Genomic DNA, 22,906 nt, shown 5'->3' on the forward strand with positions numbered 1-22,906 from the left:
CATTCAAAATGACAAAAGTATGGACACTAAAAGGAGAAGTAGGGTCAAAAGCGCTTTTGGCCCTACTTCTCCTGTGGGTCCCATGAGTGCACGTAGTTCTGTACTCCTGTAACCTGTATTCAGCTGACAGTAGGCTAAAATCTGCTGTCGGCTGATGTCTCTTAGCTAGTTCAAACTCTGGAGGAATTTCTACTTTAATGTCAACATCCACCCAGATGCCTGAATAGCATCTGGCAAAGCCTCTCATCACGTGCTGGGGGCCTGAGCCAACCTCTCCTGTCCCCTCTACAGCCCAGCGATCTAGTGAACGCTGAGAGCAGTGACTGACGTTCATCACAATCTCTGCTCATGGAAGACCAAGAACTGAGCGATCAGCAGTGTTTGATCGATCAGTTCTTGGCCTTAAAGGCAGTGGGGATAGATGCAGCATCGGACTGATGCCTCATCTACCTAGGCAAGTATGATTGTTTTTTGTTTTTTTTAAACCTAGCACTTCTCTTTTAAGCTCATTTCACATGTTACAAACTGATTTTACAACCTCCTTCAGATCTACCAACAACTACTGTATGTAGTGCAAGGGCTTGTGTTCAAATTGATTGGATAGATTAGGTAGGTCCTCATATTACATAGTTTTGGTAAACCAAAATTTGAAAGTACAAAGATTGTACAGTCAGATAGTAAAATGTATGGTGAGCCTAACTTTAGGTATAAAGTTAAATCACACACCTGCAGCAATTTACAATGCTACTGCAGTACCTGAATTTCAGGCTGTTCTAATTGGGCAAAGCTTTGGTGCTTCATGGCAGTGCTGAAAATCTACACCCCCTCCTGTACATTCCTACTGGCCAATGTGGAAAACCAATACGGTGATAAGCAAACAGGAACATATAGGGGCAGGAGGGGGCAGGAGGGAGCAGGCAAGTGCTGAAACTTCCCAGTGATCTGACCCAGTCAGAACTGTCCAGCATTCGGCAGCACTGATACCTGCTTCAGGTATGTGCTGACACCTATATACCTGCACTTTATACTTGTCTGCAGATTTGATTATTTTTTGCTTTCTTAACCTGACAGTATCACTTTAAGCAAGTGGGTGGTAGTGTAAAATAACCTTTTCCTAAAATCTTTTCTTTTGCACAGGGACACTTACAAAAACGGTGGTAAGGATCAGCCTCAGGCCTACCACTGGATATTTTTTTTTTTAACTACCTACAGACTTGCATTGGGGCTGCTTGGCCTGTAGAGGATTGGGCACTGTCTTATCTTGGGGGAAAACATGCTAATATCTTGGAAAAAATGAAACTTGCCAAGAAAACCTATAAATAACTTGCCAAGAATGCTGAGCCAGCATTTAGGGAAGGGCATATAGACCATACAAGCCTTACCTGATTCCACCTTAACCAGCCATCCATGCCATGAGACACAACAAACAAGTACAAGCTTCTTAAAGTGTTACTAAACCCACAACAGTAAAATAAGTCTGTATATGCAGCTTGGTATACTCACTGTGAAACCTAAGGGGTTAATCCTCCACATTGTGTAAAAGGCTGTTTGATCCTGTCTTCTGTGAGGCTCCCCTTCTTCCACAGCCTCCAACCCATCTGGTGATAGAACAGAGCCCTTGGAGGCACTCTCCACATGCTCTGTTTAGCCTGCATTGCTAGAGTTTTCTTTTTATTGGGGGAGGATGTATGCAATTGGCACAGGGCCAATCAGCACTGTCCAGACAGAGGGTCAGGAGTCAGGCAGCCTCATAGGACAGTCAGAGGAGAATGAAAACTCCCCCTACAAGCTTTAACCAATGCTTGGCCAGACACTAATAGAAGTCACAAGACTGCTATATACTGCTGATGAGAAAATATATTTAGCAGTTAATATTTACTAAAATAATTGCATTTTCATGTTCTGTGTACTGTGGGAGACCAGATATAGTAAATGCAGTGTCCTGGGTTTAATAATAATTTCTCCTATTATCAATCAGAGCATAGTGCACGGATGCACTCATGCTATATGTACATGGGCGTGGTGACTTGGAGAAGATTTGATGGCTCGAACGGTGGGAGGACACTGTGCAGGTTTGATTTACTAAAGAAAAAGACACTGTGCACTTTTCAAAGTGCAGTTGCACTCTGCAAGAGCAGTTGCTCCAGAGGTTAGTAAATGAACAGAAGCTCTGCTGACTTCCAATCCAATCATGTGCAAGCAAAAATGCAGTTTTTTTTAATTGCCCTTGCATGCGATTGGGTACTCTTTGCAAAGTGAAGCTTTATATCATTTAGTAAGCTCTGGAGCAACTGCACTTGCAGAGTGCAACTGCACTTTGTAAAGTGCACAGCCTATTTGCCTTTAGTAAATCAACCCCTAAGGGGTTGATTTACTAGAGGCAAACAGACTGTGCACCTTGCAAAGTGCAGTTGCTCCAGAGCTTAGTAAATTAGGTAAAGGTTTACTTTGCAAATAATACCCAATTGCATGCAAGGAAAAAAAAATAATAATAATAATGTTTTGCTTGCACAAGATTGGATGATGGAAGTTAGCAGAACTCTCCCTCATTTACTAAGCTCTGGAGCAACTGATGTACAAGTGAATGTGAGAGATGACATCACTAATGGAGCAAGGGAGGAGGTGGAATCCTTATGGGAAGAGATGCAAAGGGATGAAACTAAGAGGAAAGTAATACTGGAAGTATGCTATAGGCCCTCTAACCAGAGGCAGGAGGTGGAGGTGGACCTCCTATCACAATTTGTATTAGCGGCAAGAATGGCAAGTGTCATCATAATGGGGGATTTTAATTATCCAGACATAGACTGGGTGGAAGGAACCATGCATTCATCTAGAGCTCGCCAGTTCCAAAATGTCTTGCAGGACAATTTCATGGGTCAGATGGTAATCGCACCAACTAGAAACAAAGCGTTACTAAACCTACTGATTACCAACAATACAGACTTGATCACGGATGTAGAAATAAGGGGCAATTTAGGAAACAGCGATCACAGATCAATTAGTTTCAGTATAAATCAAACTAATAGGAAACATAAGGGGAATACAAAGACACTGGATTTCAAAAGGGCCAACTTCCCTAAACTACGAGCCTTGCTAAAAGATACAAATTGGGATAAAATCTTAGGAACAAAGAACACGGAGGAGAAATGGGTATGCTTTAAGAGCATATTAAATAAGGGTATTAGCCAGTGCATCCCAATGGGAAATACATTTCAAAGAGCTAATAAAAGTACTGGGTGGCTTAACTCCAACATAAAAATGCATAAAAAAGCAAAGGAGAAGGCCTTCAAAAAAATACAAGGCTGAGGGATCATCATCAGCATTCCAACTTTACAAAGAATACAACAAGAAATGTAAGGGTGCATTTAGGGCGGCTAAGATAGAACATGAAAGGCAAAGGAGAGTAAGAAAAATCCAAATACATTCTTTAAGTACATAAATAGTAAGAAAGGGAGGTCAGATCATATTGGCCCCATAAAGAATGATGAAGGGAATCTGGTTACTAAGGATGGAGAGATGGCAAAGGTATTGAATTTGTTCTTCTCCTCAGTCTTCACGAGGGAATCGGGGGCCTTGGGGGACCCAAAACTGCAATGTTTATCCTCATGACACGTCACAGGAAGCACCTCCATGGCTAACAGAGGACAGAATTAGAAATAGACTTAAAAAATATAACATTAATAAGTCCCTGGGACCAGATGGCCTGCACCCGAAGGTCCTTAAGGAATTCAGTCAAGTATATGCCAGACCATTGTTCCTAATTTTTACGAACAGTCTACTGACTGAAATGGTACCAGCTGATTTGTAGCACCAATATTTTAAAAAGGGCCAAGATACATCCCTGGGAATTACAGACCAGTTAACCTAACATCAATTGTATGCAAGCTTTTGGAGGGGATGATAAGGGACTATATACAAGATTTTAGCAATGACAACTGTATCATTAGCAGTAATCAGCATGGATTCATGAAGAATCGTTTTTGGCAAACCAATCTATTAAACTTTTATGAAGAGGTGAGCTGCCATCTAGATAAGGGAAGGCCCGTAGATGTGGTGTATTTGGGTTTTGCAAAAGCATTTGATACAGTTGCCCATTAATGTTTACTGTACAAAGTAAGGTCCATTGGCATGGACCATAGGGTGAGTACATGGATTGAAAACTGGCTACAGGGGCGAGTTCAGAGGGTAGTGATAAATGGGGAGTACTCGGAATGGGCAGAGGTGGAAAGTGGGCTCCCCCAGGGTTCTGTCCTGGGACCGATCCTATTTAATCTATTCATAAACGACCTAGAGGATGGGATAAACAGTTAAATCTCTGTATTTGAGGACGATGCTAAGCTAAGCAGGGCAATAACTTCTCCACAGGATGTGGAAACCTTGCAAAAAGATCTAAACACATTAATGGGGTGGGTAACTACATGGCAAATGTGGAAAATGTAAAATAATGCATTTGGGTGGCAAAAATGTGAATGTAATCTACTCACTAGGGGGAGAACCTCTGGGGGAATCTAGGATGGAAAAGGACCTGGGGGTTTTAGTAGATGACAGACTCAGCAATGGCATGCAATGCCAAGCTGCTGCAAGCAAAGTAAGCAGAATATTGGCATGCATTAAAAAAGGGATTAACTCCAGAGATAAAACAATAATTCTCCCACTCTACAAGACTCTGGCACCTGGAGTATGCTGTCCAGTTCTGGGCACCAGTCCTCAGGAAGGATGTGCTAGAACTGGAGAGAGTCCAGAGAAGGGCAACAAAACTAATAAAGGGTCTGGAGGACCTTAGTTATGAAGAAAGGTTACGAGCACTGAAGTTGTTCTCTCTGGAGAAGAGACTCTTGAGAGGGGATATGATTTCAATGTACAAATACCGTACTGGTGACCCCACGATGGGGATAAAACTTTTCCGCGTAAGGGAATTTAATAAGGCACACGGCCATTCGCTAAAATTAGAAGATAAGCACCTAAATGACCACAACATACAGGAATATACAATGTAATACTGACATAAAATCACACACATAGGTTGGACTTGATAGACTTGTGTCTTTTTTCAACCTCACCTACTATGCAACTATGTAACTGCTCTTGCAGAGTGCAACTACACTTTGCACAGTCTATTTGTCTTTAGTAAATCAACCCCTTAGTGTCAAGACTGGGAAGGCAGCACTTACTATCTGTTCCCACCCTCCCTTCTATCTACTCACTTGCGGTTCCACTGCCGAATTTGATCCAGTTCGTAAACTGTGAAAGGCCGATAGGAGCGATGAGATGGTAGTCCTGGAATGTTGGGGATTGTTAGTATCGGTCTGTGTGGGAAATAAGGAAAAAATTCCTCTTATGTGGTGATGATGGTTACGATGATCATGATGGTAATAAAATAACAATTAATAAACTTACGGTCCCGGAACCGTCATGTCTATAGGGCGGTCACATGACAGGCAGTGGAATAGTTGCCTGAAAAGTAACAGTTTAATGTACAGATTTAGGTATGAAATAGTTAAATATTTTAATTACTGCTGTATTATCTACATACTAGGGAGATAATCAGGTGAAACTTGTTAACATAATTCTACAACACATTATGGCTTATATATTATTCCCTAAAGAGACAGAACAGCTACCTGTCTCTAAGCACCCCCTAGGGACACACTTAAAGGGGTTGTAAAGGTAAAAGTTTTTTCACCTTAATGCATTCTATGCATTAAGGTGAAAAAACATCCGACAATACCGCCCCCCCCCCCCTCAGCCCCCCCGTTTTACTTACCTGACCCCTCGAAAGTCCCGCGCTTGCCCCCAACATCCTCTTCGCCGCTCAGCCTGGCCATTGATTGGTTACAGTGGATGGATTGAAAGCAGCGCAGCCATTTGCTCGCGCTGCTGTCAATCACATCCAATGACGCAGCGCGCCGGGGGGCAGGGCCGAGTGATACAGTGAGCAGCTATGGCCGCCGGCTGTATCACGGGAGTGCGCCCGCAAGCACTCAACACCATGCGAGGGAGCTTGCATGAAAGTGTTGAGTCCTTGCGGGGGGGGGGGAGCCGAGACAGCCGCCGAGGAACCCCAGAAGAGCAGGTTCGGGGCCACTCTGTGCAAAATGAGCTGCAAAGTGGAGGTAAGTATAACATGTTTGTTATTTTTTATTTTTTTTATTTATCTTTTGTGATCCTTTAACCCTTTGATCGCCCCTGGTGTTAAAAGTTAGGTGTCTGATTCGTCCGCCGCAATATAACAGTCCCACTAAAAATCGCTGATCGCCACCATTACTAGTAAAAAAATAAATAAATAAAAATACCATTAAAAATATCCCATTATTTGTAGACGCTATAACTTTTGCGCAAACCAATCAATATACACTTATTGGGGATTTTATTTTTACCAAAAAATATGTAGCAGAATACATATTGGCCTAAATTGATGAAGAAATTAGATTTTTAAAATTTTTTTATTGGATATGTTTTATAGCAGAAAGTAAAAAATATTGTTTTTTTTTTTTTTTGTTCAAAATTTTCTCAGTTTTTTTGTTTATAGCGCAAAAAAATAAGAACCGCAGAGGTATTCAAATACCACCAAAAGAAAGCTCTATTTGTGGGAAAAAAGGACATACATTTTATTTGGGTACAGCGTCGCACAACCGCGCAATTGTCAGTTAAAATAACGCAGGGAGTATCGCAAAAAATGGCCTGGTCATGAAGGGGGTAAAACTTTCCGGGGCTGAAGTGGTTATTCATTCCCCTTTATGCTCCTCCCACTGTTAGGCAAAATCTGACTGACCCTCTTCTCCCCCCTGCTGACCCCTTTACACCCCTTTACACTGTCCTACAAACTGCTTACCCTATCCTCTGCCCTGCTGGCCTCCCATCCTCTGCCCCCCCCCCCCCCCCCGACATTTTTCTTCTGTATCCCCACAATAGACAGTCTAGACCCAGCCCTGCTAACCTATCTACATGCCATGACATGTATTGAAATGCGCACATTAAAATACTGTACATTGGTGTGAAAAGGACCTTACTTGCGAATACCAGCCGCGTCATCAGAGTCGTACTGGGGTGGTTTCTCCTGCAGCTGTCGGCGAATTTCCTTCCAGCGTTCCTCTAATTTTTTTTTTAGAGGATCCAGTTCCATGCGATCCAGCTGTAAAATGGAGCTGGGTAAAAACACGCATATATATATATATATATATATATATACACTAACCTGTGTATACTGTAACTTATGCTAGCCCCACAGCCTAGGATGGCAAGGCACTACCCTGCTTCTCCCTCTCCCTTCTACAAGCTAACAGACTGACTGGAGACTGCACTCCACTGGTAACTCTTTCCTGTAAAGACTGGAAGTTCAGGGAAACAGCACTAATGCCCCGTACACACGATCGGATTTTCCGACAACAAATGTTGGATGTGAGCTCGTTGGCGGAAAGCCCAACCGTGTGTATGCTCCATCGAACATTTGTTGGCGGACTTTCCACCAACAAATGTTGGCTAGCAGGTTCTCAAATTTTCCTCCAACAAATTTTTGTTGTCAGACTTTCTGATCGTGTGTACACAAGTCCGTCGCACAAAAGTTCACGCATGCTCAGAAGCGGTTGGTCTTGTAAACTAGCGCTCGTAGTGGAGAATTAACATTCGTGACGCAGCAAATTATGAAATCTCCAAATGCAGCGCACAATTCTCTTCTTCTTTAATGGGATAATAATGAAGCTGCTTTGCTGGTGATACTGATGGAGTTATTGCAAACAAATTTTCAAAGGCTTTTTTTTTTCAAGTGATATCAAGAATAATAATAGCCCTAAATGAAAAACGCAAAAAGAAAAGTGCGAATCAACACTCACCAAACTTCAACTAACACGAAATTAGCAAAAGGAACCCAAAGGGTGGCGCTAAAGAGCTGAAAAACAACGTAGTACGTCACTACGTTCGTAATTGTTGGCCAACATTTGTGTGACCGTGTGTATGCAGGACAAGTTGGAGCCAACAACCTTCAAAATTCCACGGTTTTGTTGTCGGAAAAGTCTGATCGTCTGTACGGGGCATTAGAGAACAGGGGCCAGCAGCATTGAAAGTTGTAAACTGCAAGTGCTGGGGTGCGAATCTTACTTGGGAATATTTATTTTATTTTGCTCAGGGTGTAAAAACGCTGATGGTTTAATACTACTTTAAGTGTGTCAGTTAGGCTACAAGACCTATTGGGAAGGAGGGAACACTGCCATTTAAAGGATAAGGTCGCCTTTTCAAAAAATAATAAATGCACATCTTTTTGGAGCTAAAAAAAAAAAATGTGCATTTATTTATTTATTTTATACTGGAGCCTGCAAAGCATTGCACCTCCGATCAGCAGAGGAGATGCAGGAGCTGGAACATGTTAAATACTGGTATACTGGTTAAATACTAAATACTGGTAACATGTTCAAAAGTAAACGTAGCTTTAGAATTAGGGAATTATAGGTCATTCATCCCACACCAGTTTGGAAACTGCATATTCCTGACATTTTGATAAACCTGGACTATAGAGACGTTTTGAACCAAAGATTGAGAGATCAAACACCCTATAGCAACATCATCATTCCCTTCTGACTATAGCAGGCCTATAGGTTTCCAGATTGCCTACACTTTCATGTAACACTAAAAGTTTAGCATTGTTTGCAACCTTTCTAAAAGTTTCATCATGGACCCCTACCCAATTACTGTATATGGCACCACTCTAGACTTACAATCTAAGGTCCCTATCTAACTTGCATACATACACACATACCAGGTCCACTTTAGACAGAAGCCAATTAACCAACCAGCATGTCTTTGGAGTGTGGGAGGAAACTGAAGTACCTAGAGAAAAACACATGCAAGCACAGGGGGAGCATACAAACTCCATGAAGTTAGCGCCCTGAGCGGGTTTTTAAACCAAGCACCCAGTGCAGCAGGGTAGGAGTGGAAACCACTAAGCCACATCTAATGACGGGTAAACTTTAAAACATATTTGGTTGTATTATGACATTATGCATATGTAACAACTCCCAGGGTACAAGACAGAACAACAGAGAGCCGAAATGGCACCATTATGCCTGTGTGATATAAAAGATTTGCTGAGAAACAGAGAACTATACAAATAAAATAGATATTTAGAGGAAGTGTGCCACAATGCAAAGGGGTCTATGTATAAAAGGTTTGCTCCAATTAAATTTGCTGTATTCTGTGTTATAGAACTATCTAATAAGCATCTCTTAGTGGCCAAAATTCCTTTTTTTTCTGATCCTTTAAAAACAAACACCACATTATGGCCACTAGATGGCGCTAACGATCATACAATGTGTGTCACATTAATTCATTGAACTTTTTATACACTGTATCTAAAGCAGGGGTCTCAAACTGGCGGCCCTCCAACTGTTGCGAAACTACAAGTCCCATGAGGCATTGCAAGGCTGACATGTACAAGCATGACATCCACAGGCAGAGGCATGATGGGACTTGTAGTTTCGCAACAGCTGGAGGGCTGCCAGTTTGAGACCCCTGATCTAAAGCCTTATTTTACACTTTTTAGGGAATGAATATCACCCCTGTCAGGTTGTTACTTTTTGTTGTTGTTCGTGTCCCACTGGGGGGTGGGGGGTGTCCCTTAACTTTCTGTTAAAGAGGAAGTAAACCCTGGTGGGTTTTACTTCCTCTTTGTTTCCCTGCAAAGGGAAAGCATAATGGGCTACTATGCATCGCATAGTAGCCCATTATGTGTCACTTACCTGACACAGGAGCCCACGCTGTCGCCGCTGTCCAGACGAGCAGGGAGCTTCCATCTTCGCCCCTCTTCCTTCTGGGGCTGTGAACTCTCTGGCTCTGTGACTGGCCAGAGTCGCGTGACGTCACTCCCGCGAATGCGCGCGGGAGCCGCCAGTCACAGCATGACCCCTAATGGAAATGGCACGGGGTGCCCTTTCTAAAGGGCGCATGCGCCGATGACTTTGGCACATGCGCCGTAGTCATCAGCGCTCGCCTTTTTAGTAAATATCTCCTAAACCGTGGAGGTTTAGGAGATATTTCAAGCACCTACAGGTAAGCCTTAATATAGGCTTACCTGTAGGTAAAAGTGGTTGTACAGGGTGTACAACCACTTTAAGTAGACACAACAAAAATGTTAAAAAGAAAATCTCTCCAAAGTGAGGAAAATCTATGCTTAGACAGTTTTCACCGGGACAAGTGTCCCCATCTGAAGATTTCCCCACTCTATTGGTTTCCAGGGACAAAAAGAATAGAGGGGGGAGGGGCAATGGGTGCAAATGTGTGTATTGGTGAAAATGGTAAAACAGGACAAATAGAGAACATAAATCTCCCCAACAGGGACCCAGAGAGCTATAAAAACTGGACAGGGGTTCTAACCTGTCCACACTCTACAAAACAAACAAAAAAGTGTGTGCACAGATACATACTCACTTTGCTCTGCATCTCTAGGTTGATCTTTTCCAGCACTCTCTGCCAGTCCTGTTCCTGCCCACTTACTTTGCCCAACAGCTCCTGCATCATGCTGTTCAGTTGCTCAGTGGTGGCATCAAACTGGGAACGACTCACTTTACCTTCTAAGGCACTCGTGTGTGTTTGCTATCCGGATCAAATACAAGAGAGAAATGGAGGCGAGACAAACATGGGAGCAGAGACACAAAAGTCTTTATATGCACAATCACACAAATATTCACAGTAACATGCGTAATACATATTTGGCTGCCTATGCAGAAATTAGGACTGGAGTGTGTGCAGGCAACATCCTATAACCTGATATACTCTCCTATATATATATATATAAAAAAAAGATGGATGAATGTAACACAATCCCTACTTATCATAAATGCAGAGGCCCAACCTATGTATTAAATGATTATTTGTAAAACAAAAATACGACATAAACAGTAGAGATATAAAACAGTTTAAAAAAATGCTAGTGTAAAAGAGTTGAGTATGCAAAGAAGGGGTTTAAGTATATCTCACCCAAACATGAAAATGTAATATATTGCAGATTACCCGTCCTTGGTTGCATTGGCTGCATTCGTTTTCTTTTTAGCCTTTTTTTCCCTTTATTTTCACCTGGTGATCTGGTCAGCAACACACTTCATACATGGTGGCTACAATCACTCCTCCACTGTATCTATGGAGGAGCATGGTAGCCACCCTAGGACAGCAACACTTTCAGTCTGTGGGGAGGTTAGTGTTGGATGGACTAATCAGTTTAGATGGGCTTTACTGTGTGTGTCAATTGACATACAGAGCCCGGCTTGGGATCGATCCCATATGAGTGCCCCCATAGCAAGAGGCATGCTATGGGGCACTCGGAAGGGGGGAGGAGGGGGGAGCCAGAAGCTCCAGTGGTGGACCCCAGAAGAGGAGGATTGGGGCTGTTTTGTGCAAAACTATTGCATAGAGCAGGTAAGCATAACATGTTTGTTATTTTTTTTAAGTACCTTTACAATCACTTTAAGGTTAAAAGCATCCCACTATCTTTTCAACCCCCCCCCCTTCCCTAAACCCTTACCTGACTGAGTTGCCAATTCAGTGCTGCCTCGGCTACAGCACTGCTCCTCTCTCCTCCGTCACCTCCTGGTCTCAAACTCACTGCTGTCAGTAAAACTCTTGTGAGGAAGGAGCTTGGCTTACCAGCACTATGTGTGTCTATGGATGCACACAGCCTGGCTTAGGAGCATGCATACAGGGGTGCCCTTATAACACATGGCTTGCTAAGGATGCACCCGGAGGAAGGAGACAACTCTGGTGGGGGACTGCCAAAGAAGAGGTAAGGGACTGCGCTGTGCAATATTGTTGCACAGAGCAGGTAAGTATAACCTCCTTTATTATTTTGATTTATAAAATTAGGCTTTATATCACTTTAAAGTGAAAACTCCAGCTAATACCTTTTAAGCAGTTACAGAAATATTTTGTTCCTTTTGGGATAAAGGATTTACATAAACAAAATGTGACCATTTTAAGCACCCCCAGTGTTGAATGGTTTGTATCAACTCCATAACTAACACTTTTGCTGGACAGCTTGATCTGTTTAAGAAAGTTGAAATATAACAGAATTGCTGGCAGGATTAACAAACAAAAATAAAAGACAAAGACTAAAAAAACTCAATGCAGTCACAACATCTAAGGATTGGTAAGCTACAGTATTTAACCGTTTTGATTTTGGGTTTAAATACACTCTAGGTTTACACAAGGGAGGGTTAATAATAGGATTACAGGTTGGGTTACTGACTGACTTAGAGCCCTTTCACACTGGGGCGGGGGGCGGCATCGGCGGTAAAACGCCGCTATTATTAGCGGCGTTTTACCGTCGGTATGCGGCCGCTAGCGGGGCGGTTTTACCCCCCCGCTAGCGGCCGAGAAAGGGTTAAGTACCACCGCAAAGCGCCTCTGCAGAGGTGCTTTGCCGGCGGTATAGCCGTGCTGTCCCATTGATTTCAATGGGTAGGAGCAGTAAAGGAGCGGTATACACTCCGCTCCTTCACCGCTCCGAAGATGCTGCTTGCAGGACTTTTTTTCCCGTCCTGCCAGCGCATCGCTCCAGTGTGAAAGCCCTCGGGGCTTTCACACTGGAATGCAAGCAGCGGCACCTTCGGGTCGGTTTGCAGGCGCTATTATTAGCGCAATAGCGCCTGCAAACCGCCCCAGTGTGAAAGGGCTCTTACAGGAAAAGGTGTTAAGGATATAAGGAGGGTTGCTGATAGGAATACAGTGAAGGTTAATGTTAGGTTTATACGGGGAACCAAGTTTATTGGACAGGTTGATGTTAAGGGTACAGGGAGGGTTAGTGTTAGGGTTACAGGAAGGGTAATGTTTACGTTACAAGAAGGGTTAGTGTTACAGGGATGGTTAGTGTTAGGTTTACAATTAGGGCTTGTTTTAGAAGAAGGGTTAGGGTTAGGCTGGTATAGGAGTGCTGAGTATGCAAAGAAGGTATTATGTTTACATAAGTAAGAGCTAGTGACAGGATTACATGAAAGATTAGTATTAGGGTTACAGTAAGGGTTAGTTTTAGGGTTGCAGAAAGGATTAGTGTTAAGGTGACAGTTAGGCATAGTGTTAGGGTTACAGGGAGGATTGGTGGTAAGGGTCAGGGGCGTAACTATAGGGGGCGCAAGAGTCACAACTGCGACCGGGCCCTGTGCTGCAGGGGGCCCGCGCGGCCCCCCTTTACATATGGCCGGCGGCAGCATAGGCCGGGCGGCTAGGAGTACCAGTGCACCCTGCGCACGGGTGGCTGAAGGTGGGGGGTGACTGTCAGCTCCATGCTCGAGTACGGCACAGGCTGCTCTTTAGCTGTGCATTCCCCGCATGACCTGCTGTGTCCTCGGCTGGCTCCTCTGGGACCCCCTCTCCTGCTCCATCCAGCGCTGCTCAGTCCGGTGTCTGTCCCGCCCCCTGATTCCAGCTCACACTGCATTGCATGCTTCTCCCGGGCAAATAAACTTTAAGCACAGAGATGCAGTGCAGCCCTGTGAGAGCCGGTGTCTTGCCGAATAAGTTCCCTCGGCGGATAAGTTCCCCCCCCATACTGCGCAGGCGCAGCGCCTGCGCAGTACGAACTCCTGACAGCCGCCGGAGATAGCCGAAGCTCAAGATCAACAATCAGCTGTACACGGCGCCTGCGCTCTGGGTCCAGGTTCCTTCCCTACCATCCAAGTGGACCTAGAGGGGGAATCTAAAAGAGCCGAGCGCCGTGTACAGCTGATATTCAGCTATTTTGCTTCGGCTATTTCCGCCGGATCCTACTGCGCAGTAGAGGGGGGAACTTATCAGCCGAGCGGAACTTTCTCGGCAGAACACCGGCTCCCCGGAGGACACCGCAAGCTTGTCTGCCAGCCCCCCTTCTCCCCCGTCATACACAGATGATGACAGACAAGTCTTTATGGGAGATACACTGATCTCCCGTCCAGCGCGCTGGAGGGAGCCCAGGCCACCACGGATGAGTGCCCGGCCTGCAGCTTGGTCATGGTGAGTGAGATGACCCCATCCCTCACATACCCCCTCCACCTCCCCTATGGACAGGGACCCCATCACCCCCGGGGACAGGGACCCCATCTCCTCTGGGGACAGGAACCCCACCATCACCCCTGGGGATAGGGACTCCATCAATCCTGAGATAGGGACCCCATCACCCCTGGGGACAGGGACCCCTTCACCCCTGGGAACAGGGACCCCATCATCCCTGGGGACAGGGACCCCATCACCCCTGGGGACAGGGACCCCATCACCCCTGGGGACAGGGACCCATCACCCTTGGGGACAGGGACCCATCACCCCTGGCAACAGGGACCCATTATCCCTGGGGACAGGGACCCCATCACCCCTGGGGATAGGGACTCCATCACTCCTGAGACAGGGACCCCATTACCCATGGGCATAGGGACCCCATTACCCATGGGCACAGGGACCCCATTACCCATGGAGACAGGGGCCTCTTCTCCCAAGGGGACAGGGGCCTCTTCTCCCAAGGGGACAGGGGCCTCTTCTCCCAAGGGGACAGGGACCCCATCTCCCAAGGGGACAAGGACCCCTTCTCACCTGGGGACAAGGACCCCATCACATCTGGGGATAGGGACCCTATCACCCCTAAGGACAAAGACCCCATCTCCCATGGGGACAGGGACCCCTTCTCTCCTGGGGACAGGGACCCCTTCTCTCCTGGGGAGAGGGACCCCTTCTCTCCTGGGGACAGGGACCCCATCTCCCAAGGGGACAGGGACCCCATCTCCCAAGGGGACAGGGACCCCTTCTCACCTGGGGACAGGGACCCCTTCTCACCTGGGGACAGGGACCCCATCACCTCTGGGGATAGGGACCCTATCACCCCTAAGGACAAAGACCCCATCTCCCATGGGGACAGGGACCCCTTCTCTCCTGGGGACAGGGACCCCTTCTCTCCTGGGGACAGGGACCCCTTCTATCCTGGGGACAGGGACCCCATCTCCCAAGGGGACAGGGACCCCTTCTCACCTGGGGACAGGGACCCCATCTCCCAAGGGGACAGGGACCCCTTCTCACCTGGGGACAGGGACCCTGTTTCCCCTGGAGACAGGGATCCCATCACCTCTGGGGACAGGGACCCCATCACCCCTAAGGACAAGGATCCCCTCTCTCCTGGGCATAGGGACCCCCTCTCTCCTGGGCACAGGGACCCCTTCTCTCCTGGGGACAGGGACCCCTTCTCCCATGGGGACAAGGGCCCTCTTGTCACCTGGGTACAGGGCCCTCTTGTCACCTGGGTACAGGGCCCTCTTGTCACCTGGGTACAGGGCCCTCTTCTCACCTGGGGACAGGGACCCCATCTCCCAAGGGGACAGGGACCCCTTCTCACCTGGGGACAGGGACCCCATTTCCTATGGAGACAGTGAACCCTTCTCACCTGGGGACAGGGACCCTATCTCCTCTGGAGACAGGGATCCCATCACCTCTGAGGACAGGAACCCCATCACCCCTAAGGACAAGGACCCCATCTCCCATGGGGACAGGGACCCCTTCTCTCCTGGGCACAGGGACCCCATCTCCCATGGGGACAGGGCCCTCTTGTCACCTGGGTACAGGGCCCTCTTGTCACCTGGGGATAGGGATGCCATATCCCCTGGGGACAGGGACCCCATCTCCCCTAAGGACAAGGACCCCATCTCCCATGGTTACAGGGACCCCTTCTCACCTGGGGACAGGGACCCCTTCTCACCTGGGGGCAGGAACGCCATCTGCCCTGGGAAAAAGAACATTGTCTCTCCTGGGGACTGGGACCCATCCTGCCCAGGGACAGGAACCCCATCTCCCCTGGCTGGAGGATAGGGGGGCACCAGCATGCGGTCACTGGAGATGGGGGCAGGTACAGCACCAGCAAGGTGTGTACTCCAGCCCGTGTGCTCTTTCCCGAACCCCCTCGTGGGCTCTGCCAGGTTCCCACATCTCCTCTCCTGCTGGTTGCTGCTGGGAGTTTGTCAGGACAGAGACTGGGAAATGGGCCGGTAAATGTGTAATTTACCGCCCCTTCTTTTTCTAAATTGAGAGTCAGTGATCTGTACTGATCACTGACTGTCCATTCATAACTGTGACATATAGTAAATTGTGTTACTATGCTTCAGTTTATGAATGGACAGAGCTATTCCTGTCCATTCATTCTATGTAGCTGAGGCTGCAGAGAAGGAGATTGGGGGCTTTGTTCTTAGTCTTACTCTTTGTCTCAAGGGTGGAACATCAGAGGTCTGTTTAGACCTCTAATATCTCACCAAAGCCCCCCAACGGGGCTCCTAAAAAATGGTAAAAAAAAAACAAAACTACTGATACCAGTGGCAGAACTACAGGGCTCACAAAGGTCGTACCTGTGACCGGGCCCTGGAGTTCCACCACCGGACTCGAAGGGAAGGGCCCCCGGCTGGGGTTCAGGGGGGCCCTTCATGGTTTCTTGCACCGGGGCCCTGAAGGTTCTAGTTACGCCACTGGCAAGGGTACAGGGATGGTTGGTGATAAGAATACAGTGAAGGTAATGTTAGGTTTATGCAGGGAGCTAGGATAGCAGGGTTAGTGTTAAGGAGTAGAGGGAGGGTTAACGCTAGGGTTAAAGAGAAGGGCAATGTTAGGGTTACATACAAAGCTTAGGCTACAGGGAAGGTAATGTTTAGGTTACTAGAAGGGCTAGTGTTAGCGATAGGCCCCTTTCACACATGCGGACCAATTGTCCGTTTTCCATCCATCTGTTGATGGATGAAAAACAGACATCAATGTATCTCTATGGAAAGGCAGATATAAACAGATGATCATCCATTTACATTTGTTTATATCCGCATCGGTCAACATCCGTTGTCCCCGTTGGCAGTGCAATAAAAGCTAATGCAACACTACCTATTGGAATCTTTATTCACCCAACAACTAGTTGACAAACTACCATATTTATCAGCGTATAAAATGCACTTTTTCCCCCTGAAAATCAGGGGGAAATTGTGTGTGCGTGTTATATGCCGATCCCTGCTACTTGGAGTGGAAGGAGGGGACGAGCGCCGCTGGATGACACAGATCCGCGATCTCCTGTGTATCCGGCGCTCAGTCACACACAGTCCCACCCCCCGGCTCTACATTGGACCACTGCTCTGTCCATCATATGAGCCAGGCAGCACTGTGAGTGACTGAGCGCCGGATACACAGGAGATCGCGGATCTGTGTCATCCAGCACTGGGGCGGCTACAATCATCTGCAAAGGCAAGTCTGCAGATGTATACTAAACAGGCTGCAATCATGGGCATGTTAGAGGCTGCAGATGGGCATGTTACAGGCTGCAATAATGTGCACATTAGAGGCTGCAGATGGGCATGTTAGAGGCTGCAATAACGGGCACATTAGAGGCTGCAGATGGGCATTTTAGAGGCTGCAATAATGGGCACATTAGAGGCTGCAGATGGGCATGTTAGAGGCTGCAGATGGGCATGTTAGAGGCTGCAGATGGGCACTAAACAGGCTGCAATAATGGGCATATTAGGGGCTGCAGATGGGCACTAAACAGGCTGCAATAATGGGCATATTAGAGGCTGCAGATGGGCATAGATCAGGCTGCATTGATGGGCACTGGTGAGGCTGCAGAGCACTGACCCTGATTTTAAAATTTAAGGTTTTTTTCTGAAACTTCCCTCTTAAAGTGCCGGTGCGTGTTATACGCCGATAAATACATTTATGAAGCATTTTCTGAGAATGGGAAGAAATGTAAAATATGTTGTTAAAAAAAAAAAACTACCCTTTTCCAATGAGTTCAATCCAACTTTACCTTGAGCTCAGCGTGGTCCTTTTCTGCCTTCTGCTCCTCCAGCTTCTCCACAGTCTGATAAATGACCTGTCACATATGAAAATGTGTTAGTAAAGAAAGCTTCTGCTGATAGAATACCAAGACTACTATTGCTGGCCTTCCTAAAATGCTAGCCTTTTGGAGCAAATTTACTGAATTGCTGACCTGAAATAAGAAAACTGCAAACCAGGCTACTAGCAGGAGATTTTATGATTTTAAAAATCATTTTTATAAACATCAGTATTAAAAGACATTAAGTACAAACATAGAAATGATTGATATTTTTTTAGGAGAATAGAAAAAAAGAACTGTTATAGTATGTAGAGACACCAAGGATGAGGATGACCCTAAGTAAAGGAGGTGACAGAAACCAAGATGGTGAGAGATATGTTCTCCTCTCACATCAATATGTCTCTGCTGTTCCTGTTGGTCCTGGAATATTGAACCTGTGGTCTTGTCCAGCTGCTCCAACTCTTCTTGCAGCTGCAGCACTTTATCCTGGAAAAGATCCTTGTCCTGAGAGGTGAACACAGAATCGTTAAAGTAAATTTAAAATTTAGTTTTGATCAATCTCAATCAGAACTGTACAAACACAATCAGAAATATGTTCGCAGAGACACAATCAGTACCATACTGACAGCACCATAAATATGTCTCTGGAGACATAATCAGTACTGACTATACTAGAAATATGTCTTCAGATACACAATCAGTACTGTACTGACAGCACTGTAAATATTTCTCTGGAGACAAAATCAGTACTGTACTGACAGCACCAGAAATACAGTACTATGCAAAAATTTTAGGCAGGTGTGAAGAATTGCTGTACAAGTAAGAATGCTTTGAAAATATATATATTTTAATTGTTTATTGTTATCAATTTAAACATGCAAAGTGAGTGAACAGAAGAAAACTCTAAATCAAATCAATATTTGGTGTGACTACCCTTTGGCTTCAAACCAGCATCGAGTCTTCTAGGTACACTTGCACACAGTTTTTGAAGGCACTCGGCATGTAGGTTGTTCCAACCATCTTGGAGAACTAGCCACAGATATCCTGTGGATGTAGGCTGCCTGAAACCCTTCTGTCTCTTCATGTAATCCCAGACACACTCGATGTTGAGATCAGGGCTCTGTGGGGGCCAAACCATCACTTCCAGGATTCTTTGCTCTTCTTTTTGCTGAAGATACTGTAGTTCTTAATCACATTGGCTATGTGTTTGCCCTGCTGCAGAATAAATCTGGGGCCAGTCACAAGCCTCCCTGATGGTATGGCATAATGGGTATCTGCCTGTATTTCTCAGCATTGAGGACACCCTTGATAAGGATCGTTGAGGACCGTAGACGCAGTGGTCAGCCAAGGAAACGTAATGCAGCTGATGAAAAACACATCCTGCTTACATCAGAAGATGTCCAGCAGTGCCATCAGCACAGAACTGGCAGAAACCAGTGGGACCCAGGTATACTCATCTATTGCATGGATAAGTCTGGCTATAAGGGGTCTTCATTGAAGAATTGTGGCTAAAAAGCCATAGCTCTGATGTACAAACAGGGCTAAGCTACTGAAATATGTATTAAAACATAGGAACTATGGTGCAGAAAAATGGCAGCAGGTGCTCTGGACTGGTGAGTCAAAATGTGAAATATTTGGCTGTAGCAGGAAGCAGTTTGTTCGCTTAAAAGCTGGTGGGTGGTACAGTAATAGTGTCTGCAGGCAACAGTGAAGCATGGTGAAGGTTCCTTGCAAGTTTGGGGCTGCATTTCTGCAAATGGAGTTGGAGATTTGGTCAGGATCATTGGTGTCCTCAATGCTGAGAAATACAGGCAGATAATTATCCATCATGTTATACCATCAGGGAGGTGTGTGTTTGGCCCCAAATTTTTTCTGCAGAAGGACAATGACCCCAAACATAGCCAATGTCATAAATAACTATTTTCAGAGTAAAAAAGAACAAGGAGTCCTGGAAGTGAAGGTTTGACCCCCACAGAGCCCTGATCTTAACTTCATCCAGACTGTCTGGGTTTACATGAAGAGACAGAAGGATCTGAGGCAGCCTACATCCACAGAAGATCTGTGGTCAGTTCTCCATGATGTTTGAAACAACCTACCTGCCTACTGCGTGCAAATGTACCTAGAAGAACCAATGCTGTTTTTAAGGCAAAGGGTGTTTACACCAAATATTGACTTGATTTGGATTTCACTTCTGTTCATTTACTTTCCATTTTGTAATTGATAAGAATAAACTATTAACACTTTTTTCACACTATTTCTGGAAATATTCTTAATTTACAGCATTTTTTCAAACCAGCCTAAAATTTTTGCACAGTATTGTACATACGTCTGCAGAGACACAATCAGTACCATACCGGCAGTATCAAAAAATATGTTATCAGGGACACAATCGGTACCACAAATATGTCTTCAGAGACCCAATCAGTACCAGACAGACAGTACCAGAATTATGTCTTCAGACACACAATCTGTACCGTACTCACAGTACTGACAGTACTGACAGTACCAGAAATATACTGTATCTGCAGAGATAAAATCAGTACCGTACTGAGGGTACTAGGAATACAGTATATATACTGTTTGGGGCTTAGTTAAAAACACTCCCCGTGTCTCAAGGCTTCCACCTGCTGCCCATACAGCCCGTCCCATGCTCCATTTGCACACAGTGCAGTGGATGATATCACTTCACACCCCTTAGTGCAGGCAGCCTATTTATCTGAGCATTGCTAGCAGCACCCACAAATTAAGAGGAAGGGGGTTGTGGTATGGCAGACATAAGGCTATATAAATGAACCTAAAAACAAGAACAATTTTAAAATGACCAGGCTAAATGCCACTTCCAAATTGTGTACAAGATTTCAATTGAGTTACATTAACACAGAGCAGCCTCACCTTTTCTCCATTACTCTTCAGTTCTTGCATGTCTCGATAAAGGGAGTTCAACTTCTCCTGCAAGTCAGACAGGTTTCTGAGATGTTCAGCTGAAAAGTGGGTAAATTGATGGATACTAATGATCAGACTATAGAATAGATTATAGACATTTTTTATATGAAATAAATATGAATGCAACTTGCTCCTATTAAACATAAACTTGCCTGCACTTCCCCATCTCCCTGATCCTCTGCCAGGCCACCTCAAATAGCCATGCAAGTCCAAACTTGCCCAAGGCTATGCACAGTCCACACCAAGCCCTGACACCATTTGGGCTTAGCAACTGTTTACTGAGGCTGGACTGTAAAGAGAACGGGGGGAGTGCCATATGCTCCCCCATACCCAGAAGAAGCAGGTACCTGTAGATCTTTGCAGCATGCTGAGTTCTGCTCTGTCTGCTTTGATTCTCTCCAGTGTCTCCACCCTTGCTTGAAGCAATGCATGTTCCTTAGTCAAAGCACCAATGTTGCGAAGTGCTTCCACCGTAACTGCATAGCGATGTGATGCGGTGCTGCCTTGGGAGGATGATGGTGTATGTGGGGGTGTTGCTTTATTTGGAGTACCAGGATAGCTAGAAGGAGCTGGTGAAGAACGATTGCTATCATCTAGGACCCTTAGCCGTGCTGTTGTGTGTAAACCAGGAATTTGAGTTGTTCCATCAATACTAATTGTATTGGAGTAAGAAAAATCATCTCCAGGAGAGCCTGGAGGGTGTGCATGCTCCTGGGTAACAAAAGGAAGGGTAGCCAAAGCTTGCTCAGAAGCATGACCCTCAGGGTGAGCATGGGATTTATCTTCAGGTTTCTGGCTTGCCACATTTCTTGATATGATATGGGTGTGCCTTCCTCACCATTCACTTGAATAAGTTCTTTGTGAATTTCAGAAGCAGAGAGGGAGGACTTTCCAGTGGGTTCTTGTGCCAGATTTAATTTAGTTTGGACAGTATTGTGTACAGGTTCTTCATTTTTAGGGACCTCACCAATTTGAGGAGCTTCAACCTGAACCTGAAACATGGATGCTGAACTGGTTGGCACCTGTAACATATTTTTTCCAACCAAAGATGTTTTGGAGGTTGTAGTGCCCTCACCAATGGGTAGAATATATGAAGGTTGTGCATCCTGGAAAAAGAAGAGAATACAATTTTGTACAATATTTACACGTGAACTATTAAAATATCTCTCAGTGCAATACCAATTTTAGCTCTATCAGAACATACAGTATATTTTTGAGCGGCAAGGCAATAGTGAGTGAGTTAATTCATTACATACTGTGATATATATATATATATATATATATATATATATATATATATATATATATATATATATATATATAATAACACACACAGTATCTCACAAAAGTGAGTACACCCCTCACATTTTTGTAAATATTTTATTATATTTTTTCATGTGACAACACTGATGAAATGACACTTTGCTACAATGTAAAGTAGTGAGTGTACAACTTGTATAACAGTGTAAATTTGCTGTCCCCTCAAAATAACTCACCACACAGCCATTAATGTCTAAACTGCTGGCAACGAAATTGAGTACACCCCTAGGTGAAAATGTCCAAATTGGGCCCAACGTGTCAATATTTTGTATGCCCACCATTATTTTCCAGCACTGCCTTAATCCTCTTGAGCATGGAGTTCACCAGAGCTTCACAGGTTGCCACTGGATTCCTCTTCCACTCCTCCATGATGACATCACGGAGCTGGTGGATGTTAGAGAACTTGCTTGGCCAGTCCATCACCTTTACCTTCAGCTTCTTTAGCAAGGCAGTGGTCATCTTGGAGGTGTGTTTGGGGTCGTTATCATGTTGGAATACTCCCCTGCAGCCCAGTCTCCGAAGGCAGGGGATCATGCTCCACTTCAGTATGTTATAGTACATGTTGGCATTCAATGAACTGTAGCTCCCCAGTGCCGGTGTACTGACGAGAAAGGACCCCCCATAGGATAGTGTCCGCCCTGTACTGCGCAGGCGCAGCGCTTGCGCAGTAAGGAGGACAAAGGAGACGCCGAAAGTCTCCGAAGATTAACAGCTGTTCAACAGCTCTACACGGCGCATGCGCACTTAATACTACATTCTGTCACATGCTCCCGATGCTCGTACAATTCTACAGGGGGTGGTGTGGCCAGAGCTAGCAGTGATAAGGGCGGGTAGTTCAATGTTACAATATAT

At 45.4% G+C, this 22,906-nt stretch overlaps 1 protein-coding gene and 1 pseudogene across 1 annotated transcript in view; one reads left to right on the forward strand and one right to left on the reverse strand.

Moving 5' to 3' along the window:
• Positions 1-22,906, reverse strand: part of QRICH2 (glutamine rich 2) — a 131,018-nt gene that overhangs the window by 35,543 nt on the left and 72,569 nt on the right. The window contains 9 exon segments of the mRNA XM_073606189.1: positions 5,205-5,306; positions 5,398-5,454; positions 7,011-7,132; positions 10,417-10,581; positions 17,762-17,827; positions 18,182-18,295; positions 20,684-20,772; positions 21,082-21,451; positions 21,454-21,840. Coding sequence (XP_073462290.1) covers positions 5,205-5,306; positions 5,398-5,454; positions 7,011-7,132; positions 10,417-10,581; positions 17,762-17,827; positions 18,182-18,295; positions 20,684-20,772; positions 21,082-21,451; positions 21,454-21,840 — 1,472 coding nt within the window.
• Positions 14,012-15,798, forward strand: LOC141114252 (uncharacterized; annotated as a pseudogene).

The sequence above is a fragment of the Aquarana catesbeiana genome, linkage group LG12 (assembly GCF_042186555.1).
Source record: "Aquarana catesbeiana isolate 2022-GZ linkage group LG12, ASM4218655v1, whole genome shotgun sequence".
Lineage (NCBI taxonomy): Eukaryota > Metazoa > Chordata > Amphibia > Anura > Ranidae > Aquarana > Aquarana catesbeiana.